This window comes from Manis pentadactyla, chromosome 14, assembly GCF_030020395.1.
Source record: "Manis pentadactyla isolate mManPen7 chromosome 14, mManPen7.hap1, whole genome shotgun sequence".
NCBI lineage: Eukaryota > Metazoa > Chordata > Mammalia > Pholidota > Manidae > Manis > Manis pentadactyla.
The window spans coordinates 18,166,086-18,185,520 of NC_080032.1; the positions used below are offsets into that span (position 1 = coordinate 18,166,086).

General features: G+C 36.5%; 1 protein-coding gene across 3 annotated transcripts in view; it reads left to right on the forward strand.

The window, feature by feature from the left end:
• MED13L (mediator complex subunit 13L) overlaps positions 1-19,435 on the forward strand; it is a 322,750-nt gene that overhangs the window by 265,745 nt on the left and 37,570 nt on the right. For all 3 annotated transcript variants that reach the window (XM_036929473.2, XM_036929474.2, XM_036929475.2), the window contains 10 exons: positions 114-259; positions 3,143-3,334; positions 3,729-3,917; positions 7,634-7,799; positions 9,631-9,735; positions 13,183-13,914; positions 14,753-14,978; positions 15,959-16,064; positions 16,378-16,502; positions 19,206-19,305. In XM_036929473.2, coding sequence (XP_036785368.1) covers positions 114-259; positions 3,143-3,334; positions 3,729-3,917; positions 7,634-7,799; positions 9,631-9,735; positions 13,183-13,914; positions 14,753-14,978; positions 15,959-16,064; positions 16,378-16,502; positions 19,206-19,305 — 2,087 coding nt within the window. The remainder of the gene's footprint in view (positions 1-113; positions 260-3,142; positions 3,335-3,728; positions 3,918-7,633; positions 7,800-9,630; positions 9,736-13,182; positions 13,915-14,752; positions 14,979-15,958; positions 16,065-16,377; positions 16,503-19,205; positions 19,306-19,435) is intronic.

Below are 19,435 nucleotides of genomic sequence, written 5' to 3' on the forward strand. Positions count from 1 at the left end.
GAGGCAGGCTTTGCTGGATGGTTGATAGAATGAAGCTGTATCCCATCTGTAGTTCCTGTGTCTACCCATTTCCTACCAAAATGTGGTTGAGTTTCTCATTGTTTCTTTTTTAGTGAGCATTTGTCCTGTGCTTTCACATTCTTTCTTCATGGGGAAAGTAATGTTTGCACAAGTGTGGAGATTGCCCAACACCAGCCAATTTATTTGATCAATGAAGAGCATATACACATGGCTCAGTCTTCACCTGCACCATTTCAAGGTAAGTAAATGGTGTGATGGACCCTGCCCCCTGCCACTCCCCCACAAAGTGGACAGCCACCTTGCCCAGTAAGGTGTTGCAGAATGAGATACTATTTTAAATGGACATTTTAAAGGTACCCGTAAGGGTCATTTCCTGAAGAAAGGAAAGACTACCATTTCATAAGGATTAAATAGTTTGCTAGTTTCTTGCCAGTAGCTTATCATGTATACAACAGGGTCTTATATGAAGTTGTATTGTGGAAAAAAATGTAGAGAATTTTCATCAGAACTACAGAAGATCAATAAGTATTTGAAAAATACAATCCAATGAATAGTTGACAAATCTTGTAAATGAAAGGTTTTCATTGTTTTGTTTGTTCTGTGATTTCAAGAATATAATGACTTACAGAAAACTACTGTGAAGCAGTGTATGATATTTCAACCAAACCCAAATTTCTAGAATTGTATAGTGCATAATTTTTTCACTGATGTTAATATCTTTATTCTTTTTTTCATGATAGACTGCATTGGTTGTAGATATTTGGTTGTAATTTAATTTACATTCATATTTTCATGAGTTCTCAGATAATCACCTAGATATCACCAGACTAACTCCATGTCACTTTTCTCTGTTTCTGAATCTTTGGAATTCAGAATTTTCTATGAATAACCTTTAAAAAATTTATATTAGATTGAATAACATAGAAACATTTTTTGGTTCAATCTCATTTATCATTACTAGAGATGTCTGGTTGAAATAGTCTTAGTGTATTACAATGTATTGTTTTTTTAACTGCTATTTTAAGAGAGTTGACTAAAGTATTTTTATTGATATAATAGCCTGTCATATGAGTGTTCAGCTTCTGTATTATTTATTATTGCTTTTTGGTTTTCTACAAAGGTTTCTGACTTAATTTGATGAAAGCATCTGTTTTTTGTCCTAAAGATAATTTAAAATGTTTTTAAAAATGCAAGAAAGAACATTGAATCCCCATTTAACTGTACTAATTATTATCTACATTCCTCTCTCCTCTCATGAATCACATTTTAAGTTATGTACTTTATCATTCTGTAATTTTGGGTGCCTTACATGTGAACTACTATAAAATTCAAAACAACCCAAATCTCAAACTGTACACTTAAGAGATACACAGTTATATATGTTATGAATTGTCAGAATTATTTAAATGGTATGTTTTCTTGACTATGAAGGTGCTTAGGGGCCATCTGACTTCATTTCTAGACTTTATCACAAAGCACTTACTTTTACTTCTTTTTTAAAAAAATTTTTATTAAGGTATTATTGATATACACTCTTATGAAGGTTTCACATGAAAAAACAATGTGGTTACTACATTCACCCATATTATCAAGTCCCCACCCATACCCCAATGCAGTCACTGTCCATCAGTGTAGCAAGATGCCACAGATTCACTATTTGCCTACTCTGTGCTACACTGTTTTCCCCGTGATCCCCCACACCATGTGTACTAAACATAATACCCCTCAATCCCCTTCTCCCTCCCTCCCCACCTCCCTCCCACACTCCTCCCCTTTGGTAACCACTAGTTCCTTCTTGGAGTCTTTGAGTCTGCTGCTATTTTGTTCTTTCAGTTTTGCTTCATTGTTATACTCCACAAATGAGGGAAATCATTTGACACTTGTCTGAAAGCACTTACTTTTAATAACAGAAGCAATTATTAGTTATGAGGAAAGGTAACTAACCTAACTTGGGAAAGATAACATTAGCAATACCCGGTCCCTATAGACGACTTATTTTAAGTCTTACTGGTTTGATACTAATGTCTTGACTCATAGAAGACTTTTCCTATGATTGGTGTGGAGAGGTACATTCTTAGGGCAGGTGTTGGCCTGTAGATAATTATAGTGAATGTAATTAATTAACCACATTGATATAGGAATCTCCTGAAAGTGTTAATACAGGAAAACTGCCTTTGATTAATTGTGTTGGTTCAAGTCAATATTTTTATCCCATTTGGGTCAGCGAGGAACAGCAGAAATGAACTAAGAAATATGTGACGTCTACAGCTGTCTCTAAAACTCTGTTTTGATTGATGTGATATGTCATCCAGACATCAAAAGGACACCCCATTTAATGACTACGCTGGGATTTTTTTTTAATTAGGATTAAGAAAAAGTGCCCTTTATCCCCAGAATAAGTGTTATTCAGTATGAAATACTCACGCAGATGCTAAGAACTGGCTGAGTTATACACAGTATCATGTTAAGTGTTTAGCTTAGTGAAAATGATATCAAATGAAAGTGAAAGACAGAGGGCCTTTGAGTCCTTTACTTTGAGTAAAATAAATTTTACTTAGAGTTGTTACATTAACAGACCTCTGAAACAGTCATAACTGAAATTATAAGTAAGCACTATGTTTCAAATTTGGTAATTAAAACTTTTCTGCTATTAGTTGTTTTATTTATATATTATTTTTTAATTACCACAGACATTTAGGAGGTCTCAGGAACAATAGGAAGAATGTTCGAGTTCTAGGTAGGCTTAGGGGTATATGTGTTGAATGGTTTTTTTCTTTTATGGAAGATTTCAGAATTCACATTGTATAAGCTATTATCAAACAGATACATATATGCTTTAATATATATGGAGTTTATATAGTGTGTTGATACTGCTGTCTGATAGTGTTATACCTCCTATTTGATTTCCTTAAAAAAACTGATGTGAGTTGAGAGGCGTATGAATAAGAAGTACCTAAAAGGAGCAACTTAAAAATTACACTTTAAAAGGAGCTTGGAAATAAAGAACAGTATACATTAAGTGATGCTATACTTTAACCTAAAATTACCATATATGTCGCATTACGCTCAAGTAGGAATTATTACTCTGATACGTAACATATATTTCTCCTCTCTACCTTAGTACTGGTAAGTCCTTATGGCTTAAATGGCACGCTAACAGGCCAAGCATACAAGATGTCAGACCCAGCCACCCGTAAGTTGATTGAGGAATGGCAGTATTTCTACCCCATGGTGCTGAAAAAGAAAGAGTTGAAAGAAGAGGAGGAGTTGGGATATGATGATGATTTCCCTGTGGCAGTAGAAGTAATTGTTGGTAAGAGAAAATATTTTGCCTGAAGAACTTTATTCTATCTTCTTTGTCTTCCTTAATTTAAAAAGATAATCATTGAGATTCATAAAAAATAATCTCCATAATTTTCCCATCTTTTTTTAATTCTCTTGACACAGTAGTATATGCTGAGCAGTTATCTTGCCTGGAGCACCAATGGTCCCTGTATTCCAAATGCTATTATCATAATGTTGGAACACATGTTCAAACAGCTATTAACTTCTGAAAGAATGGAACGTATCACTTTTGGCAGGGCCTAATGAGCATCTCATTTTCCCCATTGAGCTTTGACTCTGACCCCTGGAATAATAATGAAGTTGGCAGTCTAATGTGCACTTTTTCTCAGGTCTGGTTCTCTCCTTGCCCTCTTGCCTCACAGGTGGTGTGCGGATGGTTTATCCTTCCGCCTTTGTTCTGATCTCTCAGAATGACATCCCAGTTCCTCAGAATGTTGCCAGTGCCACGGGCCATATTACAGCTGGGCAGCAGGCGCTTGGTAGTATGAAAGACCCGAGTAACTGTGGGATGCCTCTAACCCCTCCCACCTCTCCAGAACAGGCTGTCATAGGTGAGTACAACCAGGACTGTCCTGCGTGGAAGATGCCAGAAAATCATGGTAGTTAGTTCCCTTGCCATGGGACAGGTGAAAAAATTCACACTGAAAAATCTCTGGTGGAAGAGATGGAAGTAGAGTAACATGGAGGTAGAGTATAAAAGGGAGGAGGAAAATTTTGAACAGAATCTATGTGCTTCAGAATTTAAATTGTGCCCATGTTAGTCTTTACTCCAGTTAAACAGTTTAGTTGTTTTCTCTTAAGTTCTGCACAGACATCTGCTCCTCTATACAAATGTGTGTGTGTATACATGCAATCAGGGAACAAGATGTAGGTGGCTTTTTTCTTTTTAAATAAATGGAAAATGCCAAATTAGATAATGACTGAAGATCTTGCTCAGTTGACTATTGTCAGCCAAGGACCAGTCTTGCATAATTCTTTACCTATTAAAAGGTAAGAATAGCAGCCGGGAGCTCTGAATAAAAGCCTTGTCCTAGCAGTAATCTGTCTACATTAATGATACATATTATTAACATGTGAAAATTCTGACAGTTTAAACAGTCTTCTTTCATGGAAAAATTCAGAAACTTCTGAATTTGAAGAATTTTGCCTTTGGTTGAGTAGTATTTTCTTGTAACTTTCTTGTTGTAGTTGACTTGGTTTTAAAATTAGGTGTGTTCAGTCAGAGTTGGATGGTCAGTGACTTGGAAATCTAGTCACTAAGAAAGGATATTCATCATACTTGAGCTGAAATGAGATTACTTAGAGGCATTTAATGTGGACCATGTTGACAAAAATATCAGAGTAAATAAAGTAGCTGCTAAACTTTGAAAACAGATTATCAAGAGTAGCATGCATTTAATAGTAATTTTGTGAGGATTATATAAGAAAGTATTTCAAAGTTTTTAGCATAGTGATTAGCATGTGGTGGGTAGTCAGTAAATGTTCATGGTTAAACAATACATTGGGGAAAGGTTTAGACTCTGATTGAATACATCTAATTTTAAAACCTCACTAAAGCTTTTACCGGGTGAGTGACTTTATTTAACTATCAATCTTGTTCTGAACCTCAGTTTCCTTCTCTGTTAAATATACTTTGCAGGATTGTTATATATTAGGTAATTTACTTGATAGTCCTCAGAAAACAATGGAGCAATATACAAATGGTAGTGTAAAAAATTTAAAGCAAGACTCAGAACTCCACAGTTGCAGCACACATTATGTTACCCAGAAGGAACTACTCAGATGTTGTGTGGGAGACATAGAAATGGACAACATGTAGCCTGTTTCTAAGGGCCATGTTAATCTCATCCAACTCTACTTTGGTAGAGCAGAAAATTTTGGGTGATTCCTTGTGAAAGGATTTGCACAACCAGTTTTTATTCAAACTACTTTAAACTGAAAAAAAAAAAATTCTTAGTCTTTTATAATAATCATCATAGAGAAGATATATTAAGACTAGAATTACCAGTATTTTTAAAAGTTTTAATCACAATTGCATGTCAAGGTTTTGATTTTTTTAAACATTTGTACTATGTAAGTTGTCATCAGTTTTTGTTTATCTGTTTAATTTTTTTTTTTCTGGGACTTAGTGAAATTTGTAAAATTCAAAGTCAGTACATGATGCCTTGATCTCTGATCAGTTCAGGACTCTAAATTACATAATGCACAAACAAGAGGTTTTGTTGATAGTGGTTTTTGGTGTGGACCTCACAACTAGGGATCTTCACATTCCTTTGCCTCTAGCTCTCTATATGTCATTGTGCTAGGCCTTGGGTAGATAAATCCCCTGATGCCCCTTCACTCCCTAAAATAAATATAAATAAACATAAAATAAGTAAAAGTGATTGGAATCTTCATAGTAAAATGAATTTGTCTAGATTCTCATATTGTAATAGCTTGAATTACAGCTTAGGACTCTTAATGTTCCATCAGAGAGAACCCTGCCCAGCCTTTTCATTCTGCAGTTGACTGTTAGTGAACATTGACATGTTTTCCTAGACTGAGATAGAACAAAGTAGGTCACTTTGCCTCCTAAAATGGCCCAGAGTCTCCTAGATTAGCAGAGGATTTAGGAAGGCCAACTAGTTTGAAGAAATCACTCATGCCTTACGTGAATAGGTGCATCAACTTGCCTCTTTTGTTTATGGAGAAATTGTGAAAAACAACTTACAGTATGCATTTAACAGCAGCCTGGAGTACAAGTCTTATTTAATTCCATATAAGATATCACCCACCTTTTAGTTAAATTACTAAAAGCCACTGAAAAGCATTAACCCAATTTTAGTCAGGAAAGACTTGGAGGCTTATTTTCCTCACCCCTCCCCCTTTTTTTCATAAATTATCCCCTTGTAATTCCCATGATACCATGGGCATATGATTTCTTTAGCTATATTGTAGTATCTCTGGGACAAAAAGCAATGTTATCTACTTCTGTTTGTTGCTTCACTTTGCCTAGTTTTATAATAGGCATTTGAAAATCTTGTAAAATTGAAATTAATTATTTTGTACCATGAACTAAGTCAGGGAACTTTTAAGATAAAAGATAGCAAAGAAAGATGAAATTTCTTGTCTCCTTTAATTGATCTCATTTGTAATTTAACAGTACTTTTCACGGGAACAAGAAAGCTTCCATTTCTTGTAAGCACTGGGTTGTTTTTTCTTTCTCTAAAAAAATAGAGTTAAGCCTGACGATTCAACTCATATAATGGTTATCTTGCATCAATACTAAGAATGTTAGTTTGCGATAACAGGGTGCTTCTCTCTTTCTCAGATTAATGTGAAGGTTTCCAGAGTGCTTAAAACTGATTATTTTGTTCAAAATGTTTCATAACATTGTTCTGTTGATAATAAAACCCACAATATATTTATGAACTCAAATAGATGAAAGTAATGTGACTTCAGTGTTTGTCTTGTATGAGACAGAAATAATAAAATACTCATAATATAACCAATAACCAGTATTATCAGCAATCGTAGTGGACATCCTAGAAAGAAATGGCTTACATACTAACTATAGCTGGAAAAACTATCTATAGTTAGTATGTAAAATTATGGAGTTATTAGAGAGAAAGCAGTGAATTTTTAATCCTCTGATAGAAAATGTCAAGTCAGCTTCTTTCAGTGTTTTAGTACTAAGCTTTCATAAATAGTGTCAGGGATAAGGACAAAGTGTTCCACACACAAATTTGAAATTTGAAATTTGACCTTGTTAAAAGCTATGACCCATTCAAATTCTTCTTTCCACCCAGGGCACTGTGTGCTGTTATATAACCATTTAGCTAAATGAGCATAAAGCTCCCTCTACTGTTTTCTTTTACCTTGAAACCTGCTTATTGCATTTGTATTTGAAAACTCAAAACAATCCATGCATGCTTACGTCTTTGATATTGTGATGTATGAGCCCTTCCATGTAAGTTGTCCCCAGTACCTGTGAAGTAGGAATAGCCTTTGTATGGGCACGCTCTTGAGGGTGTGTGAGCATGTGAATATTGATGTGATTACTGTTTTAGAGAGAACCCAAAAATCATACAAAGTGCCAGAAAAGAAAAGCTGTACTGACACAAATTATACTCATGGCTACAGACAGTGTTATTGCTAGGGGTAGGGTCATAGCTACTTGAATATGAGTTTCAATAGTTAAAATATTTATGTTAAAGAAGCAAGCAGTCTATGCACTAGATGACCTCTTCAGAAAATTCTGACATTCCAGATTGTCTTTCTTTTTCAGGTGAGAGTGGAGGTACGCAGAGTGCTGTTAGTCACCTAGGTTCCCAAGACGGGGGGATGATAACTATGCACAGTCCAAAGAGATCGGGGAAGATTCCTCCAAAACTCCACAATCATATGGTCCATCGAGTCTGGAAGGAATGCATCCTCAACAGAACCCAGTCCAAGTATGTTTTTCTGCATGTTACCTGGACCATGGTTTAGTAACCTTCTCTTTGATTACAAGGAAAGGGTCAATCACATTGCACTATTGTGTGACCAAACTTGAGCGATCATTGAACTGGTATTTCATCTTTTTGAACATAATAGGATAGAATTCAAAACAAAGATGTTGAAATAAAGACACTTACTTGATTTGATTATCCAGAAAATTTTGAAGTTTCTGATTGTCTCAACGTTGGCATGGTGTTCATCTGACATTTTTTATTTAAGCACAGGTGGCTCAGGATGGTAATCAATGGGTTTGTTTTCCTTTGCATACCAATTTACGAATGTTTCCTACTTACAAAGGGAAATGACCTCTTTGGCATATTTTCTGTTAGACATTGGCCTTGGGTTTGAATTGACAATACATTCTGAACTGAATGATGACAGTCAGAGGTATGTTTACCAGATCATGCACTTCTCATTGTTCATTTGGGGAAACTGTACTCTAATACTTTCCCTACCCATTTTCCCTTGCTCACACTTACCTTCTTCCCTTCCCTCCTGCCCTCCCTTCCTTAACATACTATTTTCGGAAAAGAGGAAGAATTGATTCTAAGAGGAGACTGCTGGTGGCTGTTTTAGCTGTGTGAATGATAATGACAAGCAGTAGTCAATAAATGTTGTTTTGCTTGTCAAGATTTATATAAACATAGCATATTTTCATATCTGTTTTGATAGGACTGAGATGTCCACTTTCTTGACTTGATGCAAGTAAACAAATGAATCTTGATTCTCTGGAACAGAATATATGTGGACTTTCTTGTCAGTAACTGCTATAAGAACTTTACTCATTTAGAAGTCAGTTAAATGTGTCTACTATTCAAAGTTTCATATGTAGATTTAAAACTTACCTAGCTTTCATAGCAAATTGATAGTATATATTTATTTCTCAATGAACTGGTTCTAGACTAGGCTTCTGAAGAAGATGTACATAAAATATAAGATAATTATAGTACAAAATCCTATGTCATGTCCTAGAAGTAAAAAGATATCTCTAGTCACAAAAATGATACTTTTTCTTTAGAATAATTGGAACAGATAGTTTTCACTTATATCTACAGTGTCTAGATACTTTCCAAGTTAGCATCTTCTTCTTTTTCTTTCATTACCATCTTTGATTTTTATCACTGCTCACTTTTCACTTCCACCAACTCTGTCAGGCTGTAGCCCCTCTGTCAGAGGCAGAGACCAAGGCAGGGAAACACGCAGATATAGGCAGGGGCGGGTGGAGAGCAAGAGCATGGGAGAGCCATTGTTGGCACACACTGCAGTATCAGCCATAGCAAAATGAGTGGTATAGAGATATTGTTCATTTTACCACCAGTTATTAGGACATATAGGATTTATTTTTGTTTCTTGTCTTTTAGTTTACAAGTATGGAGCACTGCCCCTATGCTAGTAAATATAGGAGTTTTAAGAGTCTGTCTGAGGACATATAATTCACAGATGCTGCCAAAAGATAATTTTAAAAAATTAGGTATTTCTACAAAATTTAGATGATGTTTTTTAAAGCAACAACTAACAGTGCCAGATAGCATTTTATTTGTTTATTTATTTCAGATAGCATTTTAATTGCTATGTATACCACCCATATTAAGATGTACAGTAAACTTAAATAGAAGTGTTTTGAACCTTGCTTCTTCTAGTGGAAAGAACAGGTAGTTTCTCCATCTTGGGTTGCTCTGAACTGTGAGCAGGATACCATTACTGTGTGAAATGTATTCAACATTTTTCTCCCCAGAGATATAAAAATTATGACTTACACAAGTCACATTTGTAACCTTATTTTAGGAGGAGCCAAATGTCAACTCCAACTCTTGAAGAAGAGCCTGCTAACAATCCTGCCACTTGGGATTTTGTGGACCCAACCCAAAGAGTCAGCTGTTCTTGCTCCAGGTAGGTAGTAGAAAAGGAGAACAGTGGTCAGATGGAATGGGGGTGCCTTTGCTGGCTGTCGCCTGGGCTCTTGGACCACTTCTTCCCCATCGTTTTGTTGTGTTTTAAATCTTCTTCCTCTTTTACCAGAGGAAAGAGAGGTCTTTTCTTTATATGCAGATAACAAAGTTTTATTGTCATGATTCAGAAAAGAGCCTAATTAGGCCACTGGCCCTGTTAACAAGTCCCTCAAGTCTTTTCAGGGTAACCACTTCAAAATTAAAGGCATCAGCTTGATAAGACAATCTCTTGCCCTTTAAATGAGTCTATTCAATTAGTTTTAATTTTAAAGTAGAGATAAATTGTAAACACATTGGCTTTAGTTAATAGAATTTGAGTTAAATAGACGTTCCATATATAATTTGTTTTGTTGTTGGTCCTGGTGTTTTTTGATGAATAAGGCAGGTATATGGTAACACCTGCCAAAAGCAAAAATTGTTGCTCATTCATTCAGATATTTGAATAAGATCCCAAATTGTTTCCAGTAGAAAATTTGCACTCCTCATGGATATTCCCTTGATGATCTCTCCTTGTGGTCATAAGGAATCTTCATGTCAAGGGCTTTCATTAGGGTTCTCAAATTTCTTAAGTGTATGTCAGCCTTACCCCCCAGCTCAGTTGACTATTAGAGTATGTGGTGATGATTACTCATTTAATGAGCAGCTTAGAGTGGTTTTGCTTCCAAAGCGTGTATTTTGACATTTGATACTGCTCAATGCTTATAAAAAGAACAGTTAAGTATATTTAGAAGTATATTCATTTCTCTAGTTTAGATCAGGGTTCTTAATGTGGCATAAGTGAATTGACTTTGGGGTAGGGAGGTGATCAGTATGCCCTGTGAGAATACATGCAAGCTTTTGTGTGTGTATACACACACACATCAGTTTTGACATGTCGATGCTCTTTTATCAAGCTCTACCCTGGCTGGCTTTTTGTTGAGCGATACTGTAAATATCAGCCTAAAGAAACTCATAATTGATTTTTCCAGTGGATATTTTTTAAGAGATTATTTGCTCATTAAGGGTTCTCTCTTTGAGCATATGAGAGTTGCTCTCTGGTTTCAGGGTAGTTGTGGCATACCAGCTGAATACCTGTTTTACTTTTGCCTCTAGGCCACTGTATATTCTCTGACAAAAAGTATTTTCCTGTTAACATTGATTTCTAAACAGCTTACAGCCAAGTTATGGTCTACCTTTAGATAATATATAGGACAAGAATTTTCTCGTGTATTAAACTTCACTTGTGCCTTCATCTTATTTTTCCTGCTCTTTTCCTTAATCTAAGTTTTTTTTCCCTTTTTTAAAGTAACCTTTTTACTGATTTCTATCTCATTTTTATTTGCAACCTTGAATTATTTTTTACCTGAAGTGCAAATAAACAAATAACACTTTCTCTTTTGTCCTCTAGAATTATTGCTCTACTTCCTCACCAAATTCTTATATCTTCAGATATTTTTTGTAGTTATGCATTCTATTCCATGACTTCCAAATACTTATCTCTAGACCCAACTTCTCACATTTACTCTAGTCTTATATTTTGTTTGGTGCTGGCGGGTGGGGTAGGGGAGTGTGGGTCAGGGAAGAAGTTGTTTTACAAAACATATCCTTAATATTGGCATGTCTAGTTCTTCACAAATCAGGTTCCTTATTACAGTCATGTTCATCACAGTTTTTCCTTTTCAGCCTAGAAAGTTTATCATTTCTAGGTCAATTTTTATCATTGCATTTCACAATGTCTTCCTTTGAATTGGCTATTATTGTCATTTTACTTTGCTCAGTCTTTTAGCCACCATTTGTTTTTATACTGTTTGACTCTGCCTCTAGTTCCATCCCATATGGTTAGCCTGCTGAGACTCGTTTTCCTGCTGCCTGCATCAGTGAGGTCCCAACCTATTCAGTCAGACATGTACACTGATAGTCTGTTCTTTACTGGTGTACCCCTAATTCTAACCATTTTACAATAGCCAAACCACTAAATATAATAGAAAAAAATGACTTCATAAGATTATCCACTTTGCAAAAAGTGCTTACTTTGAAGAGGCTACCATAAGATATCTATCAAAGGACTGATGTGCTTAAATGCTCTCTGGAAAATCCAAATAAAAATTTTTATGTAAAAGACTTCTAGAGCTTAGCTTTTAAAATAAGCACCCTTAGGAGATATAAATGAGATATTTTCAGATGAGACATTTATCTCTTATTGTGGTAGTGTACCTTGGGAACTTAAAGCACAGTTTTTGCCTTATTGACAATAGCCTTATGCTAAGATAACCTTCTTCAAAGTTAGGATTTTATTTTTCTAGAGTTAACAAAGACTTTGGCAAGACCCTTTTCATATTATCTACTGCAGGATTACCAAACCCATTATAGAATGGTCCACTCCTCACACTATTTAATGGCCTTACGGGGCAGGGTGACCATCCTGCTGTCCCACTAAACCATCCCATTATGCCACACAAATCCGTTTTACTGCCCACTAGGGCATCATTTAGTGCAATGCAGCAGTAATTTAATGCCACCCTAGTGGCCTCAGAGAGTTACTGCTACACCAGCAGGAGAGCTTACATTTTTCCCTGGGAATGATTTATGTATTGGGAGGAACTGGCTGACCTGCTATATAACTTTGTTGCACAGATGAAACCTTGGCATCTTCTAGGGGGCCCTTACTGAGCAATTTCTCATGCCCGTGTATGCCAAGAAGTGTGTCAGGATGTGAGTAGACTTGCTATTCCTGCTTAGGTAGCACTGGTGCATTTGTGTGTGTGTGTTGTTCTAGTATTGACTCACAACCTTTTTACTTCTGTCTCATTTTAATGTGTGTCTGTAAGAGCCAAAGTTGTCTTGTACCCCTTCTTTGTTATATAATAGTGACATATTTTTATCCTATTAAATGTTCTTAGGATTGACCCTGACTTCTTAGTTTCACACTATGGAGGAGAGTTGAGTAGTTGTTTTACTCCCAGTTCACAACATTACAAGCTATTATAAACCATCCTATATTGCAGTTAGTAGAGGGAATCAGAAGCTTCTCCCCCCCTTGCATGTGATCATTACTCTTTGTTTTAAGATATATTATGAATAGATTATCTGAGGCCCTCATCAAATTTGAAAGATTTGGGGATTTTTCAAATCAGTATTTTTGTAGGAGTTAGCAATGTGTTAGTCTGTGTTTCTTAAGCCCATCTCTGATCTGCTTATTTACATGTGATTAATTCATTCTTTTCCATCAGGGTGTGTTACAGTTTTTAGTCATTATAATTAACACCTAGAGTCCTTTCTGATGCATTTGTGCATCTAATGTATGCATAAAAAGATATAACCTTGTCAGAGACATTTCTTTTGTATTGTTATAATGATGCAGTTATTTTCATCTGTGTATTTATTGCCTTCATTTTCATTCTTATTTCAGGCATAAACTTTTAAAACGTTGTGCAGTAGGACCCAATCGACCTCCCACAATATCTCAACCAGGGTTTGGTGCAGGACCATCATCATCTTCATCTTTACCACCTCCTGCTTCATCTAAGCACAAAACAACAGAAAGACAGGAAAAGGGGGACAAGTTGCAAAAGAGACCCTTGATACCATTTCATCATAGACCCTCTGTGGCTGATGAGTTATGCATGGAGCAAGATACACCAGGACAGAAGCTAGGGTTGGCAGGGATTGACTCCTCCTTAGAGGTGTCTAGCAGTAGGAAGTATGATAAACAAATGGCTGTGCCTTCTAGAAATACAAGCAAGCAAATGAATTTGAATCCTATGGATTCACCTCATTCCCCTATTTCCCCTCTGCCGCCAACACTCAGCCCTCAGCCACGAGGTCAGGAAACAGAGAGTTTGGACCCACCATCTGTCCCTGTGAATCCAGCCCTCTATGGAAATGGGCTAGAACTCCAGCAGTTGTCTACTCTGGATGACAGAACTGTCCTTGTAGGCCAAAGACTGCCTCTGATGGCAGAGGTCAGTGAGACAGCCTTATATTGTGGGATTAGGCCTTTGAACCAGGAGTCTTCAGATAAGTGCTGGCACAGTTTCTGTCTCCCACCTGTCGATGATGCTGAGTTCCGGCCTCCAGAGCTGCAGGGTGAGGGATGTGATGCCACCGCGGAGGTGAACTCAGAGAGCAGCGCATTGCAAAGGTAAGGTGGCTCTGCACCACCCGCTCGGTTGCCCACCACCAGATTGCTGTGGGCACCCAGGAATCGGGGGCTTTCCACCTCATCTCTCCTGCTTAAACCTTCAGGGTCAAAATGAAGAGGATTTTCTTTACTATTCTAGAATCCACACTTGGAAAAAAAAGTCAAGTGTTTTGTCCTTCATGAGGTTTAATACACACATTATTATTTAAACATGCCAGCATATAAAGGTTTCACTGTGGCATTTAGTATATTGGTAGTAATTTATTCTGGTCTGCTGTTTGTTAATTAAAGACTATACAGCTCTGTGAGCCCCTCCATATTGTGGTCAGTGCCTTCTTTGTATGTTGACACTTGAGGCTTTGAATGTATTCAGGTATATATCATTGTCATGCATGTAGTAATAATACTTAATACTTATAGCACTTTGGAACTACCCATTATTCTAAACAGTCTACACACAGGTTATCTCAGTTAATCTTCACCACAACCATATTCCTACTTAATTTCATAGCTGAGAAAGAAACGGGGGTCATGCAGTTAGTAAATGCCACAGATGCAGTTTGAACCTAGGCAGTCTGTCCTCAGAGCCCATCTATGCTCTTAGGTGGAATCCTTGCAAACAGATACAAACCATGTATTTTTGATAAGACTATTACAAGTTTGATTTAACTGTGAATGTGGCCTCACAAAGAACTTCATTGTGTTGATGAATTTTTAGTTTTTTGTTTGTTTCGTTTAAGTGTTAAAAGTGCTTCAAATCATAAATGCTGCTCCTATTTTTAAAACATCAATCTTTTTAGTTTATCTTGCTTAAATTGTCATTTATTTTCCCTTTTAGACTCTTAGCACAACCTAACAAACGGTTTAAAATCTGGCAAGACAAGCAGCCCCAGATGCAGCCAGTCTCCTTCCTTGACCCATTGCCTCTATCACAACAACCTGGAGACAGTTTGGGAGAAGTCAATGACCCATATACCTTTGAGGATGGTGACATAAAATACATCTTTACAGCAAACAAGAAATGCAAACAAGGGACTGAGAAAGATTCCCTGAAAAAAAATAAGGTACCATTTAACAGAGAGTTCAGTATGGCATGGGTTTCAATTTATGTCAGTACAATGTATGTGGGAAAGTTTTTGAGGCAGAATGTTTGAAATAGTCTTGCCTGATTGCTCTGTTCCCACATTCATACTCTTGGTACTATTGTATAGAACAGCATATTGTTCCTTTTTATGTCATGGCTCACCTTTGTTTAAAAGTCAGCTGAACATGAATGAAGCCTCATATTTTCCAGGCGAAAGCTTGTACAGTGCATGTTTTTCTCTCATATGCTAATTATTGTTGGCCTGTGCTCCCTGCTTATTTCTTTTAAATTATTCCAAAATACCCAAAAAGTAAAGGAAGAATGTTGATAACAGTATCTACTGTTTGTTGAGCGCTTACTATGTTTACCGTGCTGAGCGCTTTACCTATATCTTTCTCTGAATTAATATCAACACTACTCCTAGACTGTGTCAGAATTAATTTTACTGGTTTTATTGTCATAGAAATGAGTACTGGGGGTGTCTTCTGTCTTTGGCCTTATGTATGAAAACATTCTAAAATACTGGGCCATTTCAGGAGGTATTTTTGAGACTAGAGGAAATAAGACAATTAAAAGAGGCCAGTATATAGTTCAGGAGAATGCTTCTTTACAGAGATCTGTGTAGGTCCAGAAAGCTTAAACCATAATTCAGCATCCAAAATGTTATTAAGGGCAGCTTTCACACCCAGGAAGTCTGTAATAAAATGCCACCAGTACAACAAAACCCTGATTGATTCTGAATATTCCATAGGATTGAGGGGAAAATGTTGGGAGTTTTTGTTTTCATTTAAATTCAGGGAAAAGGACATCTTTTATTTTCTTTGGTTGCGTAGACCATGGTTTATCATACTTGTGCTCATAACAAGTTCCATTCTACCCTCTAATTCTTTGTGTTCTCCCTCATATTCCACACTTTGGGTTGGTGTTCATGTGTTTTGTTTGGCTGAATTTATTATACAGTCAGAGGATGGATTTGGTACCAAGGATGTCACTACACCAGGTCATTCCACGCCGGTGCCTGATGGAAAAAATGCCATGTCTATTTTCAGTTCTGCTACTAAAACAGGTGTGTACAATGATTATTTGCCTCACTTGGATTATTGCTAAAGTAAAATGTAAGGGAGATGCTTCTCAATTTAAAATTATATTCTTACTGTAATAGCAGTAATTTGGTCTCATCTTTAGTACAGTTTTCATAGGTTTTCATTTCTTTTCAAAAATGATAAACATTTCTGGAAATTATTGTCTCTAAGTTTGATTGAAAATATAGGGAAAAAAATTCACAGGCAGATCTTGCTCATTGAGATCCATGTCTTCTCCTCACACCCTCTCCCTTGATGAAGTCACTCATTGTGTGTCTTCTGCCTTCTTTCCCACAGATGTCCGGCAGGATAATGCTGCTGGCAGAGCTGGCTCCAGTAGCCTTACGCAGGTGACAGATTTGGCACCTTCTCTGCATGACTTAGACAACATCTTTGATAATTCTGATGACGATGAACTTGGGGTGAGTCTGCCCCTACACAAGTAAAAATGTCCCTAAATGGGAGGACTTATGTCACTGTTTCAGTATTTGTAGTTTGGTCTGATGAATTTGGGAGTTCTGAATGTTCGAAAATATTCATATACTTTGAAAGGGTTCTAAAAACTATTAGTGCAGTCTCTTAACACCCCTTGAGTTTTGTTTGTCAATGGCTTTTTTTTCATCTTTCACATTTATTTTAAAATATCCTTCCAAGTGTATTATGTAGTCCTTTTAGCTCAGATTTTAAAAATAATGCCCACATAACTTTTTATTCATCTAATAAGTCAGAGGTTAGTCTACATTTTGAGAGGGAAGCATGATCTATACTTTTTAGGATCATGGCATCATAGTAGGGAAATAAAATTTATACACCTGGAAGGTAAATAATGTAAGGTATCATGTGATTAAAGTGACAGGTAAGAATTATAATTCTTCAGAGAACAGCTGAGCTGAGTCAGGAAATTTGTGCCCTCATCCTCCTAAACAGTTTTGTAGCTGTGGGCAAACAGAAGTACCTATTACTTCTGGGGGACCTAGAAATGAATAAGATGGGCCCACTTTTCAAGGAAATCAGTTTGTTAGTTTACTTTTATTTATATATGTACCTTTCTTCCCATCCATTCATTTTACATATATTTGTTAGTCATGATCAGTTCCTTTGCGGCAGGTACACATTTTTTTTTTTTACAAAATATTGTTAAAATACTACTAAATTACAAATATTATTAAACTGAAATATTATTAAATCACCACCCGTATACTTGAGATACTCACGGACTTAAGGAGAAACAGCATGTAAATAAAATTAAAACTATACTTATTGTTATGAGTGCAGTAATTGACCTAAATCTAAAGATGCTGTATGTTCAAGTGCAAAGTGACAAGTGAACAGTATTTAAGTTAAGGCTGGAAGATTAAGTAGGAATCAGATTTCAAAAGTCCATTCGCTTTTAAAAAAAGCATCTGCTTAACAGATATTATACACCATTAGTATTGTAACTACTTAGAAGATGATGAGATCATATGCCTCAAAGCATGGATCTGACTTGAAATGTGGAAAAACTGGGTTAGTGAGGGGCAGGGAGGGGACATTAGTGTGGGCCTGTAATGAGCCTTGGTTAAGCAACAAGAATGAACTACTGGCCTTTGGGGGATAATGGACAGACTGTTGGTCTTTTTTCTGAATGTCAGGTAAAGATTGACATGGCTAGAAAGAATTTTGGCCATACTTAGGGCTTCGAACTATAAACTCTACTGGTTATATGTTCTGCTGAAGGCTGCTGAGTATGGAACTGATCTGGTAGAAGAGTGCTGTTTTTCATCAGTCTGATACACAGAAAGCAGGAGAACTATTTTTGTTGGATTCAAACATGAGGACCTGAATTCAGGCAGTGGCTGCATGAAGGGAAAGGACGTGGCAGTATGAAAAACCGTAGAAGAAATGATGTGTTACCTTACTGTTAATCCAGGCATTGGAGATCCTCTTTGAACTTGAGTGTCTCCCTAAAGCCAAGATTGTCTAGGATTGGTTTTAATGATCCTGAGGGTTAGGTTAGATGCTTTGGTGGTGATGGTGGGAACAGTGTGAAAAGAAAAGGAATAAAAAAGAAGTAGAAAGGGAGAAATAAAAAAGCAAAAAAGCAAGCATTGTGGAATAGCCCATACTGTTCATAGCCACCATGCGTAGTGATTATTGTCTCTGCTCTGAGCCATTGTACTTATTCTCTTTATAAAATGTGAATTACTTCTGGGCAAAATGAAAAAACATTTATTTTATTTTTTGAATATATTCTTAGTTATGTTAATAATGGAAGAGTGAGTTGGACCCTTTTAATTTCCATTTTTCTGAAATGATTGTTTCTACTTTACTCTGATTTCTAGGCTGGCATTTAATCAATTGGGAACAGTTTACCTTAGAATGAGCTTTCTAATTCATCTTACTAGTAACTAAAGTTGGAAGGCTGTTGTCCAAGTTTTCATCTCACATGTCTGAATTTAATTGCATGTTTCAACTCTATAACATTGAATAAATATGCATAAATAGAAAGCCTTCCATTTGTGAGATATTTTTTTTGCCTTGGTTTATCTTGCCACCAGTTCATTTGTGTTCTTTAAGATAATCTTGACTAGTAAGGGACTTGATATGCTTTGAATAACAAATCAGAGAAAAATCTTCTCTGTATATTTCAGTTATTTTATGAGATAAAGTTATTTTTTATGAAGATGAACCAGTAACTGTGGAAATAGGAACAGAAGATACATGTTTTTTTCGGGAGAAAAATAATAGTTTGGGAGGACTTGAGGTCATCATCTCTTAGCTGCCCGCTTCCAAACAAGAGGAAAACCAGACTGATAGCCAATCACTACTTAGAGACACCATCTTGATGTGCACAGTGTCCTGCAACTGCTTCTCTAATGACCTGGGAGGGAAGATTTACTTAAGGTTTATAAGCTCTGTTCTCTTGACACAGTCTGCCGTCACCAGTCCTTGAAAAGGAGACGCAGCTATTCAGTTTCTCATACTTGATAAGTTTGTAACCATTTCCTTTGTTCCACCCTCTGCTGGTGTTTCTGACACTGTAATGAAGCATCTTTCCTCTAGACGTATGTTAAGAAACAGTTGAGTACAGCCCTGCTTATACAAAAATGTGTTGCTCTGTTTTAATAATAATGATCTATTCTTAGGCTGTATCACCAGCACTGCGTTCATCAAAAATGCCTATGGTTGGAACAGAAGACCGACCTCTTGGAAAGGATGGAAGAGCTGCTGTTCCTTACCCACCAAGTAAGAAAAAGAAATTGAGCTTTTGCTTACTGCTTATAACATATATAATGTCCTCATACTCATTGATCCCTTGTCTGCAATTCTGTTCCTTTTTTCCCCCTTTTAACAGAGTAGTAACTGTGGAGTACAA